Source organism: Sphaerodactylus townsendi, linkage group LG15 (genome assembly GCF_021028975.2).
Source record: "Sphaerodactylus townsendi isolate TG3544 linkage group LG15, MPM_Stown_v2.3, whole genome shotgun sequence".
Classification (NCBI taxonomy): Eukaryota; Metazoa; Chordata; class Lepidosauria; order Squamata; family Sphaerodactylidae; genus Sphaerodactylus; species Sphaerodactylus townsendi.
Window position 1 is genome coordinate 2,369,022 of NC_059439.1, and position 25,465 is coordinate 2,394,486.

The following is a 25,465-nucleotide window of genomic DNA, read 5'->3' on the forward strand; positions in this document are numbered from 1 at the left end:
TGCAATCCAGGCCTGGGAAGCACATAAATGAGGGCAGTTTCCCTCTCACAGTAAGCGTGCAACGGTCATTTTTATTTAACCCCTGCATCCTGTAAAATTCTGTAATGTTGAGAATGCCATAAACCAGTGATGGCAAACCTATGGCACGGGTGCCAGAGGTGGCACTCAGAGCCCTCTCTGCGGGCACGCACAGACAGAGTTCATCATGTGGGGGGGAAACACCCCCCCCCACACACACACACACACATCTAGGCTGGCCTGGGCCGCTGGGCTTGATTATTAGCATTAAACCTAAGACCTAGTTTTGGGGAAGCAGTGTAGGTAACCCTGTTAAGCGCTGTTAAACCCCACTGATTTAAACCTCAGTATTCAGGTTAAATTGCCGTGTTGGCACTTGGCGATAAATAAGTGGGTTTTGGGTTGCAGTTTGGGCACTCAGTCTCTAAAAGGTTCGCCATCACTGCCATAAACCGAATCGAGGACCACCAATGTGAGATATAGCCCTTGCAAATGGTCCTTCGCGTCCCAGAGTTAGTCAGAAGGAATTTTCCATTAATCGTTTTTTTTAAAAGAGTCACGTCACCAAATGGTTCTCTTCTAAAATAGATATATATTTATTTTTTTAAAAAAAAACCCATACACAAGCACGAAAGCAACAGGGATTGTTCCCTGACTGCACGCTGCGATCTGGGTAGAAGTGGAGCTACAAGGGCAATTCCCATCAATATGGCAGTGGGGAAAAAGGCAGCACCAAAGCTATCGGGAACAGAAGGCTGTGGGCCAAGGCCAAGGATGCCCAGAGGGCCCCGATCCCTTTAACGTGCTGTGCCCTTCCCCCTTAAGGCAACTGCAGAAAGGCTTTGGAGAGCTTTGGGAACTGAGCCAAGCAAGGCACCTGCACAATTTCCCTGCGCCAACTTCCTCCCAGGTGCCTGAATCAAACTGCTTTCATCTGGCTGGGAGCAGAAGCAGCTGAGCCATAGCGCAACGTCTCTGGCCTCGGGCACAGGTCATGCTGACTCCGTCACAGCATCACTCCTGGGGGAACTGGCACCAAAAGCATCGCCGAAAAAAAGGCCTTTGCTTCAATGCACGGCTCTGAAGCCTCCATGAAGGGGCAGCGAGAGGCTTAGGGTGCACAGATTTCCCGTGGGGCTGTTCTGTCGCTTCCAGTCCTGTTCCTTCCGGTGCTCTGGCACAGTTGGTTGTGGTGATCAGTCCAAGGCAACTGCTGCATCAATCTCCTGCTGCAGAGGGTATTGCTTGTGAGCAGAGTCCCTGGCTGCTTGCATCCATGGGTGGTGGGCAACAGTCTGAGGTAGTCCGAAGAAGAGTCTACAGGTAGGGTGGCTACTACAGAAAGAAAGGGAGAGGTGTGAGACACATACACACTTCGCAAAATACACAGACTGAGCCCTCCTAGTGTCAGAAGAATGTCTAAGAACGAGTGACTACTGGTTAACATGTTTATTTGGTTGTCATTCATAACCGTGAGGAACCAGCGAGAACCTACACCCATTCATTTCCAAAGTAGAAGAATCCTAGTGTGAGATGCTCACAATGGAAAGTGAGACTGGTGGGGAGAACAAAGAAATGACACAAAAACACAACCAGCAATGTCAAGAGAGCCGCCCCTTGCCTGTCTGCTGCAACCAGGTTCTCCATTCTCTCCTTGAACAAGGAAAATTGGCTCAGAGTCAGAAAGGATCTATTTGGGCTAACTGGATGGAACAGTGTGGAAATGTAGGTTGGTTTAAATGAGTTCCAGCTGTCTGAATGAGCCATTAGGTGCGCTGTGCTGGACAAAACTGTCACTTCTGCAGTTCTTTGATATATGGGCCACACTGGAAAACAAGCCACGTTCCCCAGTCTCTCCTCCACAGCTGGTCAAAAGGAGTTCCAAATTTATCTGGAAGATTTTTCTGACTGGGAGAAATGCAACATCGTTAAGTTTATGAACGCAGTGGAGTGATTTGTATCATGTGGGGAGAGACTAGTTTAAGGTCATACATTTGGTTTCTTTTGTGGTGCCAATGGAATTTCTTCAGTTTTACCTGCAAAGTTCTCAGTTTGGAAATCTTCAGTGCTGAATAACTAGAGGAAGAGAGGCACTCTCTCACCCATGAAGGTATTATCAAATTTTAAGACCAAGAATGACATTTTTTAGAATATTATTGGGGGAGAAAAAGTTTAGGCAGCATACTCCCCTAGGACTGAATAAAGTGAGACTTAATTTGGAGTAAAATGCATAGGATTTTATCATTCCTGATGAGATTTTGATTAAGATGATTGGTTCGATCCAAGATTTTAAAAAAGAGAAATATAACATGACATTATTACTTCAGTCCAGCTGGGACTGAGCATAGATTTCAGCTAACAGATTTAATGGATTTAAATACCTGGCTGTTAAACCCCGCACCCCCCGGTGAGGAGGAGGTGCCAGAGTCCATCTTCAGCACCTCTAGCAATCCGGCCTCTCTGTTACTTCTCAAATTGTTGGTATCCATGTAAAATCTGATCTGCTAACTATTTTACTGCTAACTATTTTACTATATCCCATGAGCAATGATTGCCAGCCAGCTATGATGCTGCCTGTGCCAAGTCTGATGAGGGCTGCCAGGATAATTTGGGCTCAACGTTTGGAACACTTTGGCTAGGCGTGATTAAGGAGTGGCACATTGAGGGCATGCAACTCGCAGAAACTGAGAAGATACCACTGCTGAAGTTGTGACCTTCACCTTAACTGGGCAAAAAGCAGGCTTAATGAATTGCGTACCTATGTCCTTACATGACTGGAAGATTTTTTTTATTCATTACCTTTTACAAAATGTATCTAAATAGCTCCCCTTGTTGGTGCATCTTCTCTGTGTGCAAATATGGTTGATGTAGCTGCCTTTCAGTGTGTGACATAAAACACTCTAACAGAGGCTGCTAGAAGGAGGTCTGGGGAAGTCACTGCCCATGTTGGGGCAGCCAGTCTCAGACTCTCACGGGGCTCAGCAAATAAGCCTAGCAGCAGTGGCGTACCTAGGCAAACCTGAGTTTGATGCCCCCCCATGGGTGGAGCAGACCTGCCACGGCACTCACCCTTCCCGGACGGCTCCAGCAGCCCAAGTTCACCAGAGGTGGAGCTCCCCGTCCTCCTGCTCTGCCTCTGGTGGCTTGTGGGCCACTGTACAGAGTGGGCAGGGCTTAGCCAGAGTGGGCGGGGCTAAGGAATCAGGCGCCCCCACGTGACAACAAATTTCTGCGCCTTGGGGAACTGCCCGCTTTGCCCAATGGGCGGTACGCCACTGCCCAGCAGCCAATCAGTACTTTCCCCGGGGCTGATGTGTGCTCAGTCCAAGCATGGCTTGCCCGTGCTGCCTGGAGTCTCCCAGATGATCTGTAGGGAACGTGGATGAACTACCTGCAAGCCTACAGACTGCAGAAAGGTGTCAGGTTTAGGTTGTCCTCATGAGAACTGAACAAGTTTGGAAAAGCCACTATTGTGTAGCATGCCAGTGGTTGAGCATTCCATCATCAGGGAGCCTGGGGAGTCTGCTCATCACAAAATCAGGATAATGTGTATGAATACAATTTGACCAGATTTCAGAAGAAAATCTAATGCAGGCTGAGTGGCTGCAGTAAAGCCATTTGAAAGGTTTATGTTGATAGTGCTGGAAGGGGACCTCCTCCTCTGCATCATTTGGTGACTATGCTCTGAGGTTGTTTTTGATACTTTCTTTCTCTGATGAAACAGCATCAAATCCTGACTGGTCATGTTGGTGTTGTGTCATGGATTTGCTCTGCTCTGCCTCTTCTTCCAACAGGTTGCTCACATGGTGACAGAATCAAAATGGGCATCTTAACCTACAATGTAATGCTTTCCTGATGCAAAGTGTCGACTGGGTTCCTACGTTCCATAACTCAGATAACCTTTAATGGCACAGTACAAAGATTTAAAATAAAAGACAAAAATTAAAAGACAAAAGTACAAAGCAAAATTAAGATTGTTTATGACCGTGCATAAAAACCTGGCCATCTCTTTATCCTTACCCAAAGACTCCTTGAATACCAATCAACAACACAGGCAGCCTTCAGGGTACAATTACAACACCTGTCCACCCAGGGTGCAGTGGGTCAGAAGAGGTTCCTTCTCTAGCCTGCCTGACACAGGCAGATGCAGCTTCTGGCCAAAGGCTCAGCGGCTGCAAACCTAAGAATGTATTTCTGGAAATAAGCCCCACTGAATAAAATGAGGCTTACTTCTGAGTAGGCACGGTCAGGCTTGCCCCCACAACTACCTACTGACCCCATAACACACGTCTCACCAGGCATCCCACGTCGCTGGCAAAGGTCACTCCCTTGATTTGCCGCTGCTCCTGGGAGAGGCCGCTGCTGCCTCCACTGACAGAATTCCTCCGCATGATCCCTGCACGGGAGTCAACAGCATGAGTCAGAGTAGGGGATACAAAGAGGACCATCTCACAAGTAAAAATGCAGGAGGCTATTAAAGAACCCCTCTGGAGCCTCTGCCGTTAACTGAACGTAGTCTTTCTAGACATAACTTTTCCAGGAATTTTGAAGGCGAAGTAGGTAGAGTCTGCCACAGCAAACTCAAAACGAAAGTCTACTGGCACGTTAATAACGAAAACATTTTAATATGAGTTTTCATGAGCCACAGACCATTTCTTCAGATATGTGAAGGGAAATTTATAGAGAGAATTCTTAAGGGAAAGATTACGGGGTGGGAATATAACTCCTGTTGATTTCAGGAGGGACTCACACCTAAACTTTTTATCCCAAATCCTCCCTTTTCTCGTTACACTGAGAATTTACACTTGAAAAATTCACAGTGGACTTTATACTGAGCGTATCTGTTGTGGTTCCAGCTGTACCTGCCATAATCTTTCATTTAACAAGAATTCCCAGTGTGATGTTCCTTTCACATATCTGAAGAAATAAGCTGTGGCTCACAAAAGCTCATATTGAAACAAACATTGTTTGTCCTTAAAGTGCCTCAGAAATTGTAAAGCCGTAGAAAAGAATCATTTTTCCAGTTTTTTGACGAGAGGGACGTAAATCTAGGGAACAGTTGAATTATATGCAATAGTTAATTCCTTATCAACACTAAACTTCTTTTACTGCTTTAACAATACAGAATATATCACATATAATTTTATTAGCATATACAATTAGATTGTTTGACATATTTATGAAATGTATAAGTATGAAATGTCTTCGTTTTCTACGAGCCAAACTGCAAGCACATCACTGGAGACAACTACAGCTTGCTGCAAAATTTGCTTCCTTAGCACATACATGTTAGTTTTTGCTATCTGAGAGGCAGGAATAAAGTTGAAAACAGAAAATACTAATTTTGTAGCAAACAAAAGAACATATTATTTGAACAGGAACAATCTCATACTGTCACAATAGGGTTATCAAGTTTGCATATTGAGTTAAGCTTTAATGCTGAAAACAGTGAAGTATTCAATAGTGGTCAGCCTACATGTTGTAGTTTATTTAAAAAGATGAAGTTAGTTATGTTTAAACAGTACTGACTTAGTTGCGATCTGACTCCTAAAAAAAGAAGAACTAAATGTTTGTGACAATGAGAATCTTATTGGATATATCCCTTGCAATCATTAGTTCCAAATGGTTTAAATATGATCCAAGTGCTTTTAAGTGAGGTGTTGGCATTGAGACGCATTGTTACTTTAAGAGGTAATCGACTTATTGGAAACGTTAAAGGGATGCAGCTGTTTCATATAAACTATTGTATAGTGAATATAATAGTTCTCAGTTTGGGAGGATTTTATGGTGGTTTATTCAAATGTTGAGAATGCACTGAGGTATTCTACTATCGATAAACAAGGTTTATATTTTTATATATATATATATATATATATATATATATATATATATATATATATATATATATATAAAAAAAAAATTTTAATCATTACATATAATGAATAGTGTGTATTAGATGAGTTGTTATTTGGCAATATACTTTATTTTTGGTACGTAGAATTATTCTAACTTCAAAATGGGGAGAGAGCCAGCAGCCTGTCATTTATCTGTTTACCCTGAAAAAAAAGATTACAGAGTTAATCAGGGATTGCCAAAAAGCTATCTTTGAGAAAGATTACAGAACACAGAAGGACTTTTGACTTCTCGCCAAGAGTTTATCTATGAAAGGGATGTTTATCTCAAAGAAGACTGCAGAATAACCAATAACACAGATACCTTTGGTTATTTACTAACTTGAAGATTGGTGTAAATTTGTTCCAATAAATTATGAAGACGATGTAATTAGCTTTTGCCCTACAGCTATGTGCTCTGTACTTTGTTTAAATATTCCGAACTGCCACGTGTTCTGAACCTCACTTGGCTGGGCAATGAAGGAAAAGTTGCTGATGAGAAGGAAATGCAAAGGAGTGCGGCCTGCTGAACACGGCATCTAGTATTTCTCCCTGAAATGTGCACAGAGGCCCTAAATGGCAGCAACATTTCCATCCTGTTCTTAAATTCCGACTATGATCGTACTCTGCCCTAACCTGGGTGGCCCAGGCTAGCCTGATCTCTTCAGCTCTCAGAAACTTCCTGGTGAGTACTTGGATGGGAGCCCACAAAGGAATACCTGGGTTGTTCTGCGGAAAAAGAAGGCAACGGCAAACCACCTCTGTTAGCCTCTTGTCTTGAAAACCCTACCAGGTTGCGTAGGTCAGCTGAGACTTGATGCCACTTTTCACACACTGAGGCTCAACACAATATGGAGTGTTAAATTGTTGTGATTGACAGGATGAGACTGCTAATAAACAATGTACCGGGCGGGCATAGAGTTCCTCAATCTCCTGCTTCTGCCTGGCCTGGAGCGTTTGCACTTCAGACATGTGCCTGAGCAGAAGCGAGAACAGTGCTATCAGTCACAGACTAGGAAAGGTATTTGGGCGTCTTAGTTGATAGTTCCATGGGAATGTCAACTCAATGCATGGCAGTTGTGAAAAAGGCAAACTCTATGCTGGGGATCATTAGGAAAGGAGTTGATAATAAAACTGCAAAGATTGTCATGCCCTTATATAAAGCCGTGGTGCGACCGCACTTGGAGTATTGTGTCCAGTTCTGGTCGCCGCATCTCAAAAAGGATATCGAAGAGATAGACAAAGTGCAGAGAAGGGCAACGAGGATGATTGAGGGACTGGAGCACCTTCCTTATGAGGAGAGGCTGCAGCGTTTGGGACTCTTTAATTTGGAGAGGAGACGTCCGAGGGGGGATATGATTGAAGTCTATGAAATTATGCATGGGGTAGAAAATGTTGACAGGGAGAAATTGTTCTCTCTTTCTCACAATACTAGAACCAGGGGGCATCCATTGAAAATGCTGGGGGGAAGAATTAGGATTAATAAAAGGAAACACTTCTTCACACAACGTGTGATTGGTGTTTGGAATATGCTGCCACAGGAGGTGGTGATAGCCACTAACCTGGATAGCTTTAAAAGGGGCTTGGACAGATTTATGGAGGAGAAGTCGATCTATGGCTACCCATCTTGATCCTCCTTGATCTGAGATTGCAAATGCCTTAGCAGACCAGGTACTCAGGAGCAACAGCTGCAGAAGGCCATTGCTTTCACCTGCGTGTGAGCTCCCAAAGGCACCTGGTGGGCCACTGCAAGTAGCAGAGAGCTGGACTAGACGGACTCTGGTCTGATCCAGCTGGCTTGTTCTTATGTTCTTATGACTAAGATTGTAGACGTCTGAGACAAGCACAGAATATACACGATGCACTATTATGAAAGCAGTTACTTATGATGTACATGGAGGACAGAAAGTTCCCATTATCTGCATCAAGTAGGTGTCTCGGGGCCGCATCCTAAAAAATCTCCAAGGCTTGCAAGATCCACAGGGCAAAAGAGAGAACTTTCTCTGCCTCGGAAAGCCCAATTTTTTCTTACGTTTGCAATTACGACTTCAGCAAAATGAGTCTGGCTTTCAAAGTGGTACACCCAACGGCACTATCCTGTTTATTAGATTCTGTTTCCAAGGGGCAGGGGAACGGACACAGCTCACCTTGTGGCTGCCCATCCAGGCGCTGCAGGCTGTTGCGCCGTGAAAAGGAGCTGAAACTGCCCTTGGAGAGGCGCCTCTGGCGGTTGGAGAGCATGGCAGCGGGGGACACGATGCCAGCAGGCGGCACCTTGCCCAGGCGGGCATAGAGTTCCTCAATCTCCTGCTTCTGCCGGGCCTGGAGCGTTTGCACTTCAGACATGTGCCTGAGCGGAAGCGAGAACAGGAAGAAAGAGGTGGTGTCAGTGAGGGGAGTAGTCACAGAACAGTAGGGAAGGGGGCGCCCTGGCCCGCCGCTCACTTCTGACGCAAAACCTGAAGTTCCTCCCAGACTTCGTCATCTTCGGCGCTGTCTGTGTCGTCACTGCTTGGATAGGAGGCGCTCTGCAGGTAGTTCACCCAGGGATGGGGGGTGGAATGGGCCTCCCCTTCTGCCTCTCCTTCCGCCACTGGCGTGGTGCCCTCCTCTGCTTCCTGGACCAGCGTTCCGCCTGGAGAGTCGCTCTCCAGCTCTGAGGTGCAAGAGGAGTTAGGTCCATTGTCCTTAGGGGGGATCTCGGGGGGCACGTCCCGTGTTGGTGTCACCTGGAAGCGGCCCAGGATCTTTGGCTTGGGCTCTGGAGGTGGAAGACAGCAGATGGGCAGGGTCATTGTAGGGCAGTGATGGCAAACCTTTTCGAGACCGAGTGCCCAAATTGTAACCCAAAACCCACTTATTTATCACAAAGGGCCAACACGGCAATTTAACCTGAATACTGAGGTTTTAGTTTAGAAAAAAAGGTGGGCTCCGAGCTGTGTGTTACTCAGGAGTAAGCTTGGTGGTAGTCGGTGGCTTGGCTTTGAAGCAATCGTGCAACTCTTCCAATGGTGAATCATGACCCAAGGAGGGTTTTCTCAGAAGCAAGCCCCATTGCCAGCAACCGAGCTTACTCCCAGGTAAAGGATCATGCTTTAGTTCTTCACATGAAAATCAGTGGGGTTTAACAGCGCTTAACAGGGTTACCTACACTGCTTCCCCAAAACTGGGTCTTAGGTTTAATGCTAAGAATCGAGCCCAGCAGCCCAGGCCAGCCTAGATGTGGGAGGGGACTCTGTTTGCGCGTGCCCACAGAGAGGGCTCTGAGTGCCACCTCTGGCACCCGTGCCATAGGTTCGCCACCACTGTTGTAGGGTGAGGAGGCAAGTCCTCCCGCGGGAATTTGTACGTTCGTGGGAAGGAGAACGACAAACAACGGTTTTCTTTCGGTTTACTAAAATTCTGAAATAAACATTCAACACTTCTCCCACTACTCTGATCTGGAGGAACCGGGTTTGATTCCCAGCTCTGCCGCTTGAGATGTGGAGGCTTATCTGGGGAATTCAGATTAGCCTGTGCACTCCCAACACACGCCAGCTGGGTGACCTTGGGCTAGTCACAGTTCTTCGGAGCTCTCTCAGCCCCACCTACCTCACAGCGTGTTTGTTGTGAGGGCGGGAAGGGCAAGGAGATTGTAAGCCCCTTTGAGTCTCCTACAGGAGAGAAAGGGGGGGATATAAATCCAAACTCTTCTTCTTCTTCTACATGTATGAGGAGCAGCATAAATCATCATGTTGTCTATGTGGACTTTTAATGTGAAGTCCCCAAAAGACACAAGGCAGACAATCCCCTCCATTCCCCGCATATGGGAAGGCTGTCCACCCTACTCAGAGGTCTATCACCATTGGGCTTTCTCTAGGGCACAGAATCAAGCCTTGCTCCAGGCCCTCAGCACAGGCCCCCAATCCTATGGTCAAGGCCACACGCCCTCCTCTTCCCTCCACAGGTGTCAAACTCGCGCCCCTCCAGATATTATGGACTACAGAGAGAACTTTTTCTCTCTTTCTCACAATACTAGAACCAGGGGGCATTCATTGAAAATGCTGGGGGGAAGAATTAGGACTAATAAAAGGAAACACTTCTTCACGCAACGTGTGATTGGTGTTTGGAATATGCTGCCACAGGAGGTGGTGATGGCCACTAGCCTGGATAGCTTTAAAAGGGGCTTGGACAGATTTATGAAGTCGATCTATGGCTACCAATCTTGATCCTCCTTGATCTGAGATTGCAAATGCCTGAGCAGACCAGATGCTCGGGAGCAGCAGCAGCAGAAGGCCATTGCTTTCACGTCCTGCATGTGAGCTCCCAAAGGCACCTGGTGGGCCACTGCGAGTAGCAGAGTGCTGGACTAGATGGACTCTGGTCTGATCCAGCAGGCTAGTTCTTATGTTCTTATGTACAGTTCCCAGCATGATGCTGGCAGGGCATGATAGGAACGGAAGTCCATAACATCTGGAGGGCCACGAGTTTGACACCTGTTCCCTCCAGAGCATTCCTTACCTTCATTGATGGGGGAGAGGTGGGCAAGGCGAGAGGCAGGGGCTGGAGAATCCAATACAGCCTGGTACGACCCAGGATGGGGACAGGTAGAAGTAGGTGACTGTTGAGAGAGAGCAGAGATCAGGGCACTGGTATCCCCCTATGCCCCTGCCTCCAGCCCTCCAAGGCCCACAATTCCCAGGATATTTATCTATTTTATTTATTTATACTTTAGACTTTTATACCGCCTTATCCCCGGGAGGCTCCGGGCGGTGTACAACATATAAACATGGTACAATCATAAAATAATGACAAACCTTTAAAAGCAGCGATAAGGACAATAAAACTGAGTATACTAATATAATAAATGCAAGTATTAATATAAATGGCGTCCAGCGACTCAAGAGGGAGGAACAGCGAGTCCCATTAGGTGACAGCGGCCCAGATGTAACGGGCCTAAAAGGGGGGGGGGGGGGGACTGATGAAAAAAACCAATGTTCTCTCCTGGGAGGTGTGCACTCTTCAACAATCAACAGTTCGGGGCAGCGATAGCCTCATGTGTGCTCACAAGCAACCCACAATAAAGTGTGCCACTCCGTTGGTGACCCTATTAGGTCCCACCTCATGGGGTTTTCTGACGATCAGAGGAGGTTGGCTATTCCCTTCTTCCCCTTCTGCCTGGGTGGTTTCCGCTCCAAATACCAACCCTGCTTAGCTTTCAAACACTGACAAGGCCAGGCTAGTCTGGGTGATAAGGGCCCCTACTACAAGCAGCCAACAAGATTGAAAACCATCATTCAAGACCGAGGCCTGGGCGTGAGGTGGGGGAGCAAGAGGCCGACATTCTGGGGAGGCAACGGCATCAAACTTTTTAGGCACCAGCTTAAAATGCTGTAAAGTTCCAGATGTATTTTTTAGGATCCCCTGAATCTTAGAAGCTCTTGTTCTTAACACCTCTGTTGGGGAGATCCAGAAATAATGGCAGCAAAGCTTTTGCAGGGCCAACCAGACCATTGCCGACTGAACAGTAAATGGCATTGGTTCTGGTGGGTTTTCCGGGCTGTGTGGCCGTGGTCTGGTGGATCTTGTTCCTAACGTTTCGCCTGCATCTGATCTGTGGCTGGCATCTTCAGAGGTGTGTCACAGAGAAAATTCTCTGTGATGCACCGCTGAAGATGCCAGCCACAGATGCAGGTGAAACGTTAGGAACAAGATCTACCAGACCAGGGGGTTTGCAACCTGTGGCTCTCCAGATGTTCATGGACTACAATTCCCATCAGCCCCTGCCGGCAGGGGCTGGTGGGAATTGTAGTCCATGAACATCTGGAGAGCCACAGGTTGCAGACTCCTGCACCAGACCATGGCCACACAGCCCAGAAAACCCACCACAACCAATTGAATCCGGCTATGAAAGCCTTTGACAATACAGAAAACGGCATTCTTTCCGAGCTCAGACTGTTTGTCCCAACGGCCAGCAAGAAGGCCGGGATGGGGAGATGGGGGGGAGGGGCCCGATCCGACGGCCGAGCACCACTGCCCACTCCTGCATCTTGCAGCTGGTCTTTCGACTCAGGACAGTGCTGAGGTTGGGAGGCAGCCCGCCCTCTGCCACCCACACCCCTCAAAGCTTCAATTCGAGCCCAGCTTACCAGGCCGTTCTGGGGACTCTCCAAGGCGCAGGTGTTGGAGGGCGGCAGACCCCCTGGAGATGCCGGTGACCCAAAGAGCCCATTGCCCACCTGGGCTGGCTGAGCGGGAGGCGCCATCTCCGGGTAGACGAAGTGGGCGGCAGCTTGGCTGGCTGGGCAGAACGCCGGCGATTGCGGGGCAGGGGAGGTGTAGAGAGGGCCGGTTTGGGCAGGGACTCCGGAAACAGCTGGCAGAAACGACTGGGCCACGCTCATCACAGCGAGGGAGAAGACATTGGCAAGAGAGAACAGGGAGGGGGAGGGGGAAGGGGAGGAGGTCCAGGGAGAGGGAGGAGCTGGAGGATAGGACAAGGGGGAAAGGAGGGCATTTGGCGGGGGGTTCGGCTGGGGCATCGGGAGCAGGGATGGAGGCATCGTTGGCCCCCTGAGGTAAGAGGGCCAGGTCTGTGCGGCTACACCAGGGGCACCTGCAAAGAGAAATGGAAGATCCTCAGTAAATGCTGGGCTGGAAGGCAGGCGAGGGAGGGAGGCTGAATCTCTCCGGCCCTCAGGCAAAATACACCCCCTGCTAGCACAGCCACAGTGTCTGATGCGCTCTGCCTACGCACGGACCTCACTACCTCACTCGCCTCAAGCCCTGAATCACGTCTGGGCCACGTCTGCCTCCTCCGTGACCACACATTTTATGCAGAAGCAGAATGAAAACTGTGTGACCAACTAGTGGACGCTCAGCATGTCTGCGTGAGGTACAGGTACAGTTTCATACTATTTAAATAATTGGTTCTGGTTGCAGAATTCTCAGCTTTCCAAGAATATAGACTAGTAGTAAAGCTCATTTTAGAATATAGATTATAGACTAGTAGTAAAGCTCATTTTAAAATGAAATAAAATGGGATCTAGACCAGTAATGGCGAACCTTTTAGAGACTGAGTGCCAGGGGCGGGGCAAGGTGAAACTCTGTCCAGGGCATGCGTGGACCCTGTGCCCCTGCCACGCCCCCACCTGCTTCCGCCCTGCCCTGGAACGTCCCCAGAATGCTTCGAAACACCCCGTCACACCCCTGGAATGCCCTTGCTATGCCCCCGCAGGGGTGCATGCCCAGTGCATCGCGCATCCCTCGCCACATTGGTGCTATGCCACTGCCGAGTGGCCAAACTGGGGCGATGGCGCGCATGCCCACAAAGAGGGCTCTGAGTACCACCTCTGGCACGCGTGCCATAGGTTCGCCACCACTGCTCTAGACGGAAAAAGGGGTGGGCAGGAGGGAGGGAAAGTGGAATGGGGAGGTTGGGGGGTAGGTGAAAGAGGGAGAATGGGGGAGGGTGGAATGGGGGAGGGTTTGGGGTGGGGGAGGGGGTATGGGGAACCTTGGAGTGGACTACAGAATCAACTGAAATCCTCCCCCAGTGCAGTCAGTATACACAGTCCAATCTCACCTGGTTTCTGAGATCAGAATGCAGATCTACGCAAAGCTACTCTTTATCTATTCATTTCAGGGGTCAGACTGCAGTAATTTTGTATACCTCTGTTCCTCTGGCTCTACCTACACATTTTTAAAAGGTTCCTGTAATGCACATGGTCTAATCTAAAAAAAAACTTTGAATATTTTAGGATCTCCACATCTGTGGAGGTGCCAAACCTATCCCTCCCCAAAGCCACTGGTTTGGAGTTTGCCATCAGTGGTTTTGCCACTTGGAGAACCAGCCAGGGTTTGGCAATTAAAAAGGTAAAGTTTCCCCTTCAGTCGTGTCTGACCCTGGGGTACCCCTGCGAGCAGTGATTTCATAGGCAAGCCGTTTTTGTGGGGTAGTTTGTCATTGCTTTCCCCGGCTATTCTTTACCCCCTAGTGATGAGCTAGGTCAGCGGTGGCGAACCTATGGCACATGTGCCAGAGGTGGCACTCAGAGCCCTTTCTGTGGGCACATGTGCACGGAGTTCATCATGTGGGGGGGGGAATCACCCCCCCACACACACACACACATCTAGGCTAGCCTGGGCACGATCCTTTCCCTGGGAGTAAGCTCGGTTGCTGGCATGGGGTCTTGCTTCTGAGTAAACCCTTCCAGGGTCGTGATTCACCCATTCAAAGCGTTGTACGGTTGCTTCACCAAGCTTACTCCCGAGTAACATGCGCCTCAGAGCCAACTGCCTTTTCTAAACTAAAACCTCAGTATTCAGGTTAAATTGCCGTGTTGGCACTTTGCGATAAATAAGTGAATTTTGGGTTGCAATTTGGGCACTCGGTCTCGAAATGGTTCGCCATCACTGAGCTAGGTACTCATTTACCGACCAAGAAATGGATGCATGGCTGAGTTGACCATGAGCCAGCTGCCAGGATATCTGACCCACAGGGGGCTCGAACTCCTGACCGCGTGAGCGGCAGTGCAAGCACTTAACCACTACGCCATGCGGCTCCTCATTTTGGCAATTACGAAGCACCAAAATCCCACAGACTAGCAGGACAAGATCAAAGTGATGCAGCTCCTTGGTTCTTGCCCAGTTGGGTTCTTTCCTGTAAATGGGAAGAGCTGGGAATTGCTCTGTCCTAACCTTTGGCAGGCAACGAAAGCAGAGGAAGCCCAAAGGCCTGAGGACTTGCTGGAGGATCCATGGGACTGAAGAGATCGTTCTCAATCGGGGCCCCCACCAACGAGGCCTGGCCAAGGCTGGAGACGGACTGGCCAGGGCTGGAGCAGCCCAGATCTGAAACAAGACAAAGTCAAGTCTTGGGATATAATTTCACAATCCCTTTCTGCAAACCAGGCGTCCCTTCTAGTATTACCGTAACACTTTCTAGGTCAGGGGTCTGCAACCTGTGACTCTCCAGATGTTCATGGACTACAATTCCCATCAGCCCCAATTGGCCACGCTGTCAGGGGCTGATGGGAATTGTAGTCCATGAACATCTGGAGAGCCACAGGTTAGAGACTCCTGTTCTAGGTTAAGCATCCACCTGATGTCCTGTGGCTTCCATCCACACACCTGCCTTCTAAAGGTGGACCTGTTCCGCCAGGCATTTGGCCAGCCTGGTTAAATACATCTACCATGCCTTCTGGCCTCCCGAGGGCACGGGGGTGGGGGGTGCAGATGCCATCTGCATTTTTATGGGTTCTTGTATTATACATGTTGATGTTTTAAATTATGGTTTTACATATGTTTTAAACTTCAAACTTCAAAGACCTTTATTAGGCATCAAGAGAAAATACAGATAAAACTGTGCAGTAATATGATCCTGAGTTTGACAGGGTAAAACAACTGCTCATAGTTCATACAGTACAAACTTCAAGAAAATAAGTAAATAAAAGGAGAGCCAGAAACTTATTTTACAATATCGAGCAGGAACTTGGCCACCATTTTCAACTGCCTGGGATCCTCATTGTTCAAGAGGCGGTTCAATTTGGAATATGGAGGGCACACGTAAGTCGGTGTTAAAAAAAACAAGCTAGGTCTGAGATCTATGAATTTCGGGCAGACTAATAGAACATGCTCCAATGATTCCTCAGAGGTTGAGTAATATGGACATGTACGCTTTTTCTGTGAGTATGCCATGAATCTCACCGGGGAGAAGGTAAGAGGGAATGTGTTCGTTCTTGCTCTGGTGAATAACCACCTAGACTTAGGGTCGAGCAAGATATTTAGATAAGCAGCTGTCCTGCAGGTCCTGGGCATGATTTCAAAGCGAAGTGGGGAAAACAGGCTCCTTGCTTTGCTAACTAGGAGTTGATGTTCCTGGTCGAATAGCCAATCCTTAATACGGTGGCGCAGATCACTGGGGGGAAGCATAAGGAGCTGGTCCCAAGAGAAACCCAGGGAGGAGATCTTAAGCTTGATGTGGGCCCACCAGGCAGATGACTGGAGTTCGGGGAGGGAGCAGTGAATGAGGCTGTTAGGATGTTTTAAACTGTTGTTCACCGCCCTGAGCCCTCGGGGGAGGGCAGTATAGAAAACTAATAATTAATTAAGTCATTTCTAAAGCGACTGGAATTCTCCGAGTGTGTGTTTCAGCTGATATGGATGGAATCCTCACTTCATTCATGACCAGTTCCTGAAGCGGAGGGGAAAATGTAGCGCCCCCCTCCCCCCCGCCCCTTTGAGTATGTACACCTCCCTTTGAGTATGTATACCTGACGATGGGTTTCATGCCCCTGGCGAAACGGTTGGCTCTGGCCCATTAGCCACCACTAATCTGTGAATCATTTAAAGTGCAACAAGATTCTTCTTTTTTATTTTCAATGGGTGGGTAAAAGTAAAGTTTTCCCTTCAGTCGTGTTCGACCCTGGGGCACCACCGCAAGCCGTTTTTGTGGGGGTAGTTTGCCATTGCTTTCCCCAGCTATTCTTTACCCACTAGCTATGAGCTAGGTACTCATTTACTGACCAAGGAATGGATGGATGGCTGAGTTGACCATGAGCCGGCTGCTAGGATATCTGACCCACAGGGGGCTCGAACTCCTGACCGTGTGAGTGGCAGTGCAAGCACTTAACCACTACGCCACGCGGCTCCTATTCCGGACCCTGGCGCAAATGCGCTGCTGTGTGCAGTCCTGAAGGAGAAGCTGCGAATGCTAATCTGTTACCTACCGCTCAGAGACGAGGAAGAGGAGATGGAGCGCGACAGGTCTTGCAGCGAGCCCTGTGGGAGACAGCGAGGACAATTTGGTTGGCGTTCGGAGAAAAGAGATGCCACAACTAGCTCCTCCAGCCCCTCAGCCTGAAATCTCAAAAATAATCCCCGCCCCACCGTTCTGTCTGCTTGCAAAGTGCCTTTTCCTTTCCGGGGGCAGATCACGGCCACTCCCGTGCCCGATTCCCTCACCTGTGGTGTGGGACTTCCTGACCTTTTTTTAAAAAGCCTCTAAGGTAGGAGAGGAGGATAGATGGTGATGGAAGGAGAAGGCCTGGGGGGGAATCTCGCTCCAATACAGCCCTCGGTTGGTGGGGACAAGGAAGGGGGGCATAAAACCTATTTGTAAAAATCTCTGCACTTTTGGCTTCCAAAAAGGGGTCCTTTCTCCTGGGAGCTGCCTGTGCCTGTTTCTTCCATTGTAAGCAGCTCTGTCACTCACTGAGAATCCGTCAGCAGCTAAGGGAGAGGGGAGGCCCTGACCCCCCGAGCTGCCCACATCCTCGGGGTCCTTGCTCTTCCCATCTTTGAGCAGGAGGGTCTCCACACGATGAATTATATCGTGGATTCTCTGGATGAACCCGTCTTGTTCTGATTTCAGGATGAACTCCTTGGCAACCTGTGGAGGACAGGAGTGGAGTGGACATGGGGAGGGGGGTAGAGGAGTCAAAGCAGTTCTATGGAGATCTATTTGCAAAGTAGCCCTCCAAACCTGCCCCAAATAAGATCCTCACAGCCTTACCATGACAGCCGCAATCTCCTCCGCACTGTCCCCGTCCAGGTCAAACTTAAAGGTGACCATCTTGCTGTTGTACGTTTGCAGCTGGCACTCGACCACCCGATCGTTCTGATCTGAGATCTGCACGCATGAAGAAGTTGGCGTTAGGGCTGCAAGTCTTCCCCCACCCGTCTTGGATCAGTCCGTGCCCCAAAACAAGCAAAAGCCTCCAGAGTTGGGCCTTCAGAAGGGCATGGAATGATAACACCCACAAAGATGCCACGATGCTCTCTTCTATGAAGGCAGGAGATGAACGGACAAGAACTTTCTTTCAAATATGTATTCATTTACTTCTTACACACGCACGCACGCACGCACACACACACACACACACACACCCCACCCCAGAGATGGGATCCAGCAGGTTCTCACCAGTTCCCGAGAATGGGTTACTAATTATTTGTGTGTGCCGAGAGGGGGTTACTAATTGGGTCCGCTTTTCCATTAGAAATTCCATTCGGTCCAAAAATCATCAAGTCCTGTTGTTTCCTATGTAGCTGGTTAGCGAAGGTAGAAAACGGGATAATTCTCCCTGTTGGGCTGTTTTAAAAACATGTTTTAGAAATATGGTACAGTTCCTTGTTTAAGGAAAGTATTTCTTTTGAGTTCTAGAAACAAAATTAAGTATTTGAAAGTATTAAGTATTTGACAGGCAGTCAATTGGAGGAGAAGTCGTTGTTTCTGTTGACAGTAGACGATAGGACTTGCTATAATGAGTTTAAATTATGGACAGAAAGATACCAGCTGGAAATTAGGAACTCTTTTTTTACAGTAAGAGTTTTTTACAGTAACAGAGAAATTATTAATGCCCCGCCCCCGTAATGCCCGCCCCTGCCCCCATCGTGCCCAGCCCAGCCCCATTGGTGCTACAGATCCAAAAATTTTAGTAACAGGTTCCCATGGTGGTGGGATTCAAACAGTGGCGTAGCGCCAATGGGGCTGGGCTGGGCGGGGCGCGACGGGGGCGTGGCCGGGCATTCCATGGGCGGGGCATTCCTGGGTGGGGCTGTGGCAAGGACGCAGCCGCTGCGCCGGTCCTTGGGCAGGAAACGAATGCACAGAGGCGCAGGCTGCCACGCACGCCGGTGCACCTCCTGCTAGACTGCTTCAAGTTCTGTGCGCTACTGCTGAGAGGAGGGGCGAAACTAAAGCAAAAAACACGTGGCAAAATCACCAATTAGTAACCCCCTCTCGGCACACACAAATAATTAGTAACCTATTCTCGGGAACCTGTGAGAACCTCCTGGATCCCACCTCTGCCTTGAACATTAAGAAAAACAAAACATCCTCGACAGTCTCTCCTTTTAACGTTAAGAATTGATTCAACTTGCTTCTTGCCCTATTTTTGAGCCGCCTGGCTGTTGTCCTGCGACGTGCCTCTGAAGATGCCAGACACAGACAGATGCAGGTGAAACATTTGAGCAACAACGGCCAGCAAGCCCCCATCAGCCAGCTGCCAACACCACCCAGGCTGCTGCAACACAGGCGGCACTCACATTCGTGATGCGCAAGCGAGACCGGGCACGCCGTCTCAGCAGCCTTCCAGACCCTCGCTTGACGGGAGGCTTCACCCGGCACTCTCCAGCAGACAGACCTTCGTAGCCGTCACTCAGGCCAGACGCCACGTCGGATGCGTAGCTGCTTAAAAGTCACAAGGGCATAAGAACATTAGAGCCCTCCAGGATCAGGCCGGTGGCCCGCCTTCTTCATTATGTCCCTAGGTGGCCTCTCCGATCCGCGGAGGCCAATTTACTGGTGGTCCCTGGCCCCTTGATGATGCGGCTGGCCTCCACGCGGGCCAGGACCTTTACAGCCCTGGCCCCGGCCTGGTGGAACGCTCTTCCTCCAGCTGTCCGGGCCCTGCAGGACCTTGGGGAGTTCCGCGGGGCCTGCAAGACGGACCTGTTCCGCCGGGCCTTTGGAGGATCCAGCCGCTAATAGTGCCCCGTCTTTGGCCCTTAACATCTGGGCCACAACTCCATCACCGAGACTCGCCATGCCTCCCTTCATCGTGGGGAGGGAGGGATTTTATACTATTGGAACGCTGGACGCCACCCTCCATCTTGAATTTTAACTTAAATTTAAACCTGGGTTTATATTTGTAAATGCATTGGGAGATTTTATCGCTGCTTTTAAATGTTATTTAATTATACTGTTTTAAATGTTGTGCACCGCCCAGAGCCCTTCGAGGATGGGGCGGTATAAAAATCTAATAAAATAAATAAATAAATAAATTATGCCGGCTCACCCAGGGGCCAAACAGGGGCCCTGCAGAGCGAGCCACCGGGCCTCAGAGGCCCAGGCCAGGGCCCTGCGTGATGCGACTTCCTAGCATCCGGGTTTCAGAGGGACAGCCCCTTTAGTCTCCAAGGCTAGCAGCCACCACTAGTCCTGCCCTCCATGAACCTTCTGTTTGGAATATGCTGCCACAGGAGGTGGTGATGGCCACTAACCTGGATAGCTTTAAAAAGGGCTTGGACAGATTGATGGAGGAGAAGTCGATATATGGCTACCAATCTTGATCCTCTTTAATCTCAGATTGCAAATGCCTTAGCAGACCAGGTGCTCAGGAGCAGCAGCAGCAGAAGGCCCTTGCTTTCACATCCTGTAGGTGAGCTCCCAAAGGCACCTGGTGGGCCACTGCGAGTAGCAGAGAGCTGGACTAGATGGACTCTGGTCTGATCCAGCTGGCTTGTTCTTATGTTCTTATGTTCTAAGCTTTTAACATTATCTGCGATTGTGGCCATCCCTACATCCACTAGCAGTGAGTTCCATAATTTCATTACTCAGTGTGTAAAGGAAATATTTTTGTCCTTTTGTCCGACTTGGATGCAGAGTTCTTTAACTTCCTTTGGTGTCTCCTTCTCCTCCCAGCCCCAGTTCTAGAATTATGGGAGAGGGAGAAAAGTCCTCTCTGCCCCATGCAGAATTTCGTCTTGTCTCTCCACCTAGCTGGCTTTCTCTTGATGGAAAAGTTCCACGTTCTCCGGGCTTTCCTCACAGGGAAGGTGCTGCAGCCCCCTAAACTTCTCAGTTGCCCTCCTTTGTACCTTCACAACTCCGCAATACGCTTTTGGAGGGATAGAACCCAGAACTTCATTACAGTATCGGGAATGAGGCCACACCTTAGCTTTGGACAACGGCATTACAATACTGACAGTTTTATTTTTGTGAGTTTTCCAGGCTGTGTGGCCATGGTCTGGTGGATCTTGTTCCTAACATTTCGCCTGCATCTGTGGCTGGCATCTTCAGAGGTGTATCACAGAGGGAAGTCTGTTATACACTGTGTCTAGTGTTATACACTGGACACAGCAGCAGTGGCGTAGGAGGTTAAGAGCTCGTGTATCTAATCTGGAGGAACCGGGTTTGATTCCCAGCTCTGCCGCCTGAGCTGTGGAGGCTTATCTGGGGAATTCAGATTAGCCTGTACACTCCCACACATGCCAGCTGGGTGACCTTGGGTTAGTCACAGCTTCTCGGAGCTCTCTCAGCACCACCTACCTCACAGGGTGTTTGTTGTGAGGGGGGAAGGGCAAGGAGATTGTCAGCCCCTTTGAGTCTCCTACAGGAGAGAACAGGGGGATATAAATCCAAACTCCTCCTCCTCCTCCTCCTCCTCTTCTTCTTCTTTATCTTCTTCTTCTACTTCTTCTCCTCTGTGATACACCTCTGAAGATGCCAGCCACAGATGCAGGCGGAAACCCGGAAAACTCACAACAACCAGTTGAATCTGGCCATGAAAGCCCTCGAATGTAGAGTTTTATTTTTAATTCTTTTCTTAAAAGTTCCTCAGCAAAGAGTTTGCCTTTTCCTCCGGGGCCACATGCTGAATAGGCATTTTGGGGAGCTTTCTGCTACAATCCCAAGATCTCTTTTCTTCTCATTAATTTCTAGCACCTCCACGTCCGGCCTTCTCATTTCTACCTCATTCTCCTGGCCTCGCTGGAGTGGAGGGCAAAGTTCAGTAGGAGCAGCGGGTGCCGGTTCCTCCTGTCTACCCCAGGCCGAATGCAAAGAGAAGCTTGACTCCCCACCTCACCTCACCTCCCCCAGCCTTCCATTTCATCAAGGTAGAGAAAAAGCGAACAGACCAGGTGTCTGCAAACCCTAACCCTTCCTTCAGTCACTCAAATGCTTACTGCCTTTGTGTGAATGCATACCCACCTGTCTCCTCCCCGGTTAAGACATGCAAAAAAGCCAAATTGTGTGCAATGTATAAGACAGAGGAACAAGACAGCGCGTCACACACTGAAGACAGAGGATCAATATGTCCAATAAATGTATTTATATATTATTATTATAATTGTCCAGTTACTGATTCCAATGATTGTACATCCAGTTTTTTGAAAAACAAGTAAAATATTTTTTCAACAACAGAAGTTCATTTTTGAGATATATAATCCATATCTTCAATATCCACTGAACAAAAATAGTTCATTTTTTTTCAATATCTTTAGGATGATTATATTCCATATAGAAAATACTTCCCAAACGACTCGCGCATTTTTAAGTACGTTTTCACTGTAGTCTTCCTCAGGAGAAGCAATTCTTTCAGGAAATATTATTCATTCATTTGCCATGCACAGGTCTTTCTTATTTGTAGAATGGCAAATGAATGAATAATTTTGGGAAGTACTTTGGGAAGTCCTTTCTATATGGAATACTTTCTATATGGGATATAATCATCCTAAAGATATTGAAAAAATGAACTATTTTTGTTCAGTAGATATTGGATTATATATCTCAAAAATGAAGTTCTGTTGAAAAAATATTTTACTTGTTTTTAAAAAAACTGGATGTCCAATCATTGGATTCAGTAACTGGACAATTATAATAATATATATAAATACATTTCTTGAATATATTGATCCTCCGTCTTCAGTGTGTGACGCGCTGTCTTGTTCCTCCTCGGTTAAGAACATAAGAACATAAGAAACAGCCTGCTGGATCAGATCAGAGTTCAGTACTCTGCTACTCGTAGTGGCCCACCAGGTGCCTTTGGGAGCTCACATGCAGGAGGTGAAAGCAAGGGCCTGCTGCTGCTGCTGCTGCTGCTCCTGAGCACCTGGTCTGCTGAGGCATTTGCAATCTCAGATCAAGGAGGATCAAGATCGTCAGCCATACATCGACTTCTCCTCCATAAATCTGTCCAAGCCCCTTTTAAAGCGATCCAGGTGAGTGGCCATCACCACCTCCTGTGGCAGCATATTCCAAACACCGATCGCACGTTGCATGAAGAAATATTTTCCTTTGCTGAGTCCCTGGTTCTTCCCTTTAGCGACAATGTTAGAGCATCCTTCTGCATCTCCATTTCAACAACTTGCCCCCCACCCGAGGGCAGAATATCCCGACCTGTCCAGGGGGGAAGAGAAGTCACTGGTGGAGGCCGGGTGCAGGCTCACGGCAATGCTCTGTGGGGACAAGGAAGAACAGGGGAGCTGAGAGCGTGTTCCGCAATTCCCCGGCTCCAACCACCTGGGGGTCTCCCAACCGGGCAGCCTGCTCCAGAATTCGCACTCTGACTCACCGAAGTGAAGGAGGGCTCAGGGGCAGGTATCGGGCTGGGGAGACTCTGGGGCACGTCAGGCAAGTCCACAAACCCCGAGGAGCTCAGGTAGCCGTCTGTCTCACCGTCCGCTGACGCAGAAACAGAGAAGGAGGCATGGATGCAAAAGACGAAGCCACAAGAGCTGCCCAGCTCACCCCAACCAGAACGCTTCCTCCAGGGAAGCATGTTTTAAAATGGCAAAGAAATCATTCTGATTGGACAATGGGGGAGGGGGGGTTGGGGGGGAGGGCACAACATTCACAGGGGGGTCCCATTTCCCCCGTTTTTTTTGGGGGGGGGAATCCCATCTCTCCCCATCCCCATCACCACTGCAGCAAACAACCTGGGCCAGGGATCTGCAAGGTCTTCCGTGGTGGAGTGCAGATTCAAACCTGAGTATTACAGATCCTAGTCCCATGGTGGTGAACCTTTGGCACTCCAGATGTTTTGGACTACAATTCCCATCAGCCCCTTCCAGCATGGCCAATAGGCCAAAACATCTGGAGTGCCAAAGGTTCGCCACCACTGTACCTAGTCTGATACCTAGGGGTGGCCAACCTATGGTGGTCCAGATGTTCATGGACTACAATTCCCATCAGCCAATTGGTCATGCTGGCAGGGCTGATGGGAACTGTAGTCCAAAACATCTGGAATGCCAAAGGTTCGCCACCACTGCCTAGTCTGATACGCTAACCTAGGGGTGGCCAACCTATGGTGGTCCAGATGTTCATGGACTACAATCCCCATCAGCCAATAGGCCATGCTGGCAGGGCTGATGGGAATTGTAGTCCAAAACATCTGGAGTGCCAAAGGTTCGCCACCACTGCCTAGTCTGATACTCTAACCTAGGGGTGGCCAACCTATGGTGCTCCAGATGTTCATGGACTACAATTCCCATCAGCTGGCAGGGGGTGATGGGATTTGTAGTCCATGAACTTCTGGAGAGCCGCAGGTTTCAGACCCCTGGGCCCAATGAGGCCCCAAGTCTGATGCAGAGCCCGCTGGAGCTTCCACCCCCACCCCACCCCCCAGCTTCCCCCCCCCCCCCGCCATCCCTGCCTTTAATCCCGAGTCAGTGAGGTACCCAGCCTGTAAAATGTTGCGGTTTTTCCGGATTGTATGGCTGTGCTCCAGTAGTATTTATTCCTGACGTTTCGCCTGCATCTGGGGCTGGCATCTTCAGATGCAGGCAAGACGTCAGGAGAAAATATTATTGGGACACGGCCATACAATCCGGAAAACCCACAACATCCTAGTGGTTCCAGCCAGTGGTGGGATTCAAATAATTTAACAACTGGTTGTTTGCAAGCACCATTTTAACAACCGGTTCTGCTGAAGTGGTGCGAACCGGCTGAATCCCACCCCTGATTCCAGCCATGAAAGCTTTTGACAATACCCAGACTGTGCTATGGAGCCCACTGTGGTTTCCTTCCCGGTCTTGCCCTTGATCCTGGGTAGGCAGTAGGCATTAGACTGTGGGAGGGTTCCCATGACTGAAATGTAGTGGTCATGGTGGACAGATTTTAGTTGTTCAAGGAAAGCCAATATGAGGTGCTGTATGTGATGAAAGGGTTTGCTTTTCAGGAAATACAGGAGGAGCCAATGACAGTCCAGTAGAAAGGATCTGGGTGCAGATAACGGAAGGAAGGACAAACAGAATTGTGGTCGGAGTCTGCTATGAACCTCCTGACCAGGGTGAGGAGGTGAAAGTTGCCCTCCTTGAACAGTTTGACAACACAACCTGATAGCTGCAGGTGACTTCAACTTCCCTGACGTGTGCTGGGAGACAAAATCTGCAGAGCATCCACGGTCATACACAGTGGCGTAGCACCAAGGGGACAGGGGGTGCGCATCAGTGCGGGGGCCTGGTTGGGCAGGCGGGGGGGGCACGCCTTCCTAATGCTGTGACCCTTTAATACAGTTCCTCATGTATGGGTGACCCCCAACCCTAGCATTTATCCATTTTACTGATGGAGAACACTGATGCAGAGAGTCTTAGGCGACCCCTGTGAAAGGGTCATTCGACCCCCGAAGGGGTCCTGACCCCCAGGTTGAGAACCACTGGTTTAAGGAGAAAGGAGAGGGAACATACAGGTGGCGGAAGAGTAGCCATGCCGGTACAGGAAGGTCTGGTGCTGGTCAACCTCTGGTTCTTCTGGCTCTGGGGGGAAAGTCGGCCCGAGTGCTGAGTCCCGGGATCCAGGTGAGGTAGGCGTGGAGGCCTGGGCAGGGCTGAGTGGGGGCGGGGAGCCCAGCTCCAGCAGATGCAGGATATCTGGAGGGGGCGTGGACACCTTCTCCCGTCTCTTCTGCTCCTCCTGAGCCTGCCTGGCCTTCTCACGTTGGCGCTTGATGGCAAGGACCCTTTCGCGCACAGCTCTGGCCACCAGTTTGTAATCTGCCTCGCATACAAAGCCCAGCGTCACCTGTGGAGAGGGAAGATCGAGCAGAAAGGGGACTTACGGTAAAGTCCTATTC

General features: G+C 49.1%; 1 protein-coding gene across 2 annotated transcripts in view; it reads right to left on the bottom strand.

Annotated features, from left to right (window-relative positions):
- Positions 1-590: 590 nt before the first annotated feature.
- WNK4 (WNK lysine deficient protein kinase 4) overlaps positions 591-25,465 on the bottom strand; it is a 30,751-nt gene continuing 5,876 nt past the window's right edge. The window contains exons 4-17 of one of the 2 annotated variants that reach the window (XM_048517953.1): positions 25,080-25,413; positions 22,967-23,076; positions 22,792-22,850; positions 18,936-19,077; positions 17,404-17,520; positions 17,104-17,280; positions 16,619-16,670; positions 14,589-14,741; positions 12,038-12,504; positions 10,410-10,509; positions 8,355-8,670; positions 8,057-8,259; positions 4,314-4,414; positions 591-1,353 (exon numbers count right to left, since the gene is read on the bottom strand). In XM_048517953.1, coding sequence (XP_048373910.1) covers positions 1,351-1,353; positions 4,314-4,414; positions 8,057-8,259; positions 8,355-8,670; positions 10,410-10,509; positions 12,038-12,504; positions 14,589-14,741; positions 16,619-16,670; positions 17,104-17,280; positions 17,404-17,520; positions 18,936-19,077; positions 22,792-22,850; positions 22,967-23,076; positions 25,080-25,413 — 2,334 coding nt within the window. In that variant the 3' untranslated portion in view covers positions 591-1,350. Of the gene's footprint in view, positions 1,354-4,313; positions 4,415-8,056; positions 8,260-8,354; positions 8,671-10,409; positions 10,510-12,037; positions 12,505-14,588; positions 14,742-16,618; positions 16,671-17,103; positions 17,281-17,403; positions 17,521-18,935; positions 19,081-22,791; positions 22,851-22,966; positions 23,077-25,079; positions 25,414-25,465 lie in introns of both variants that reach the window. The other variant, XM_048517952.1, reaches the window with a different exon arrangement.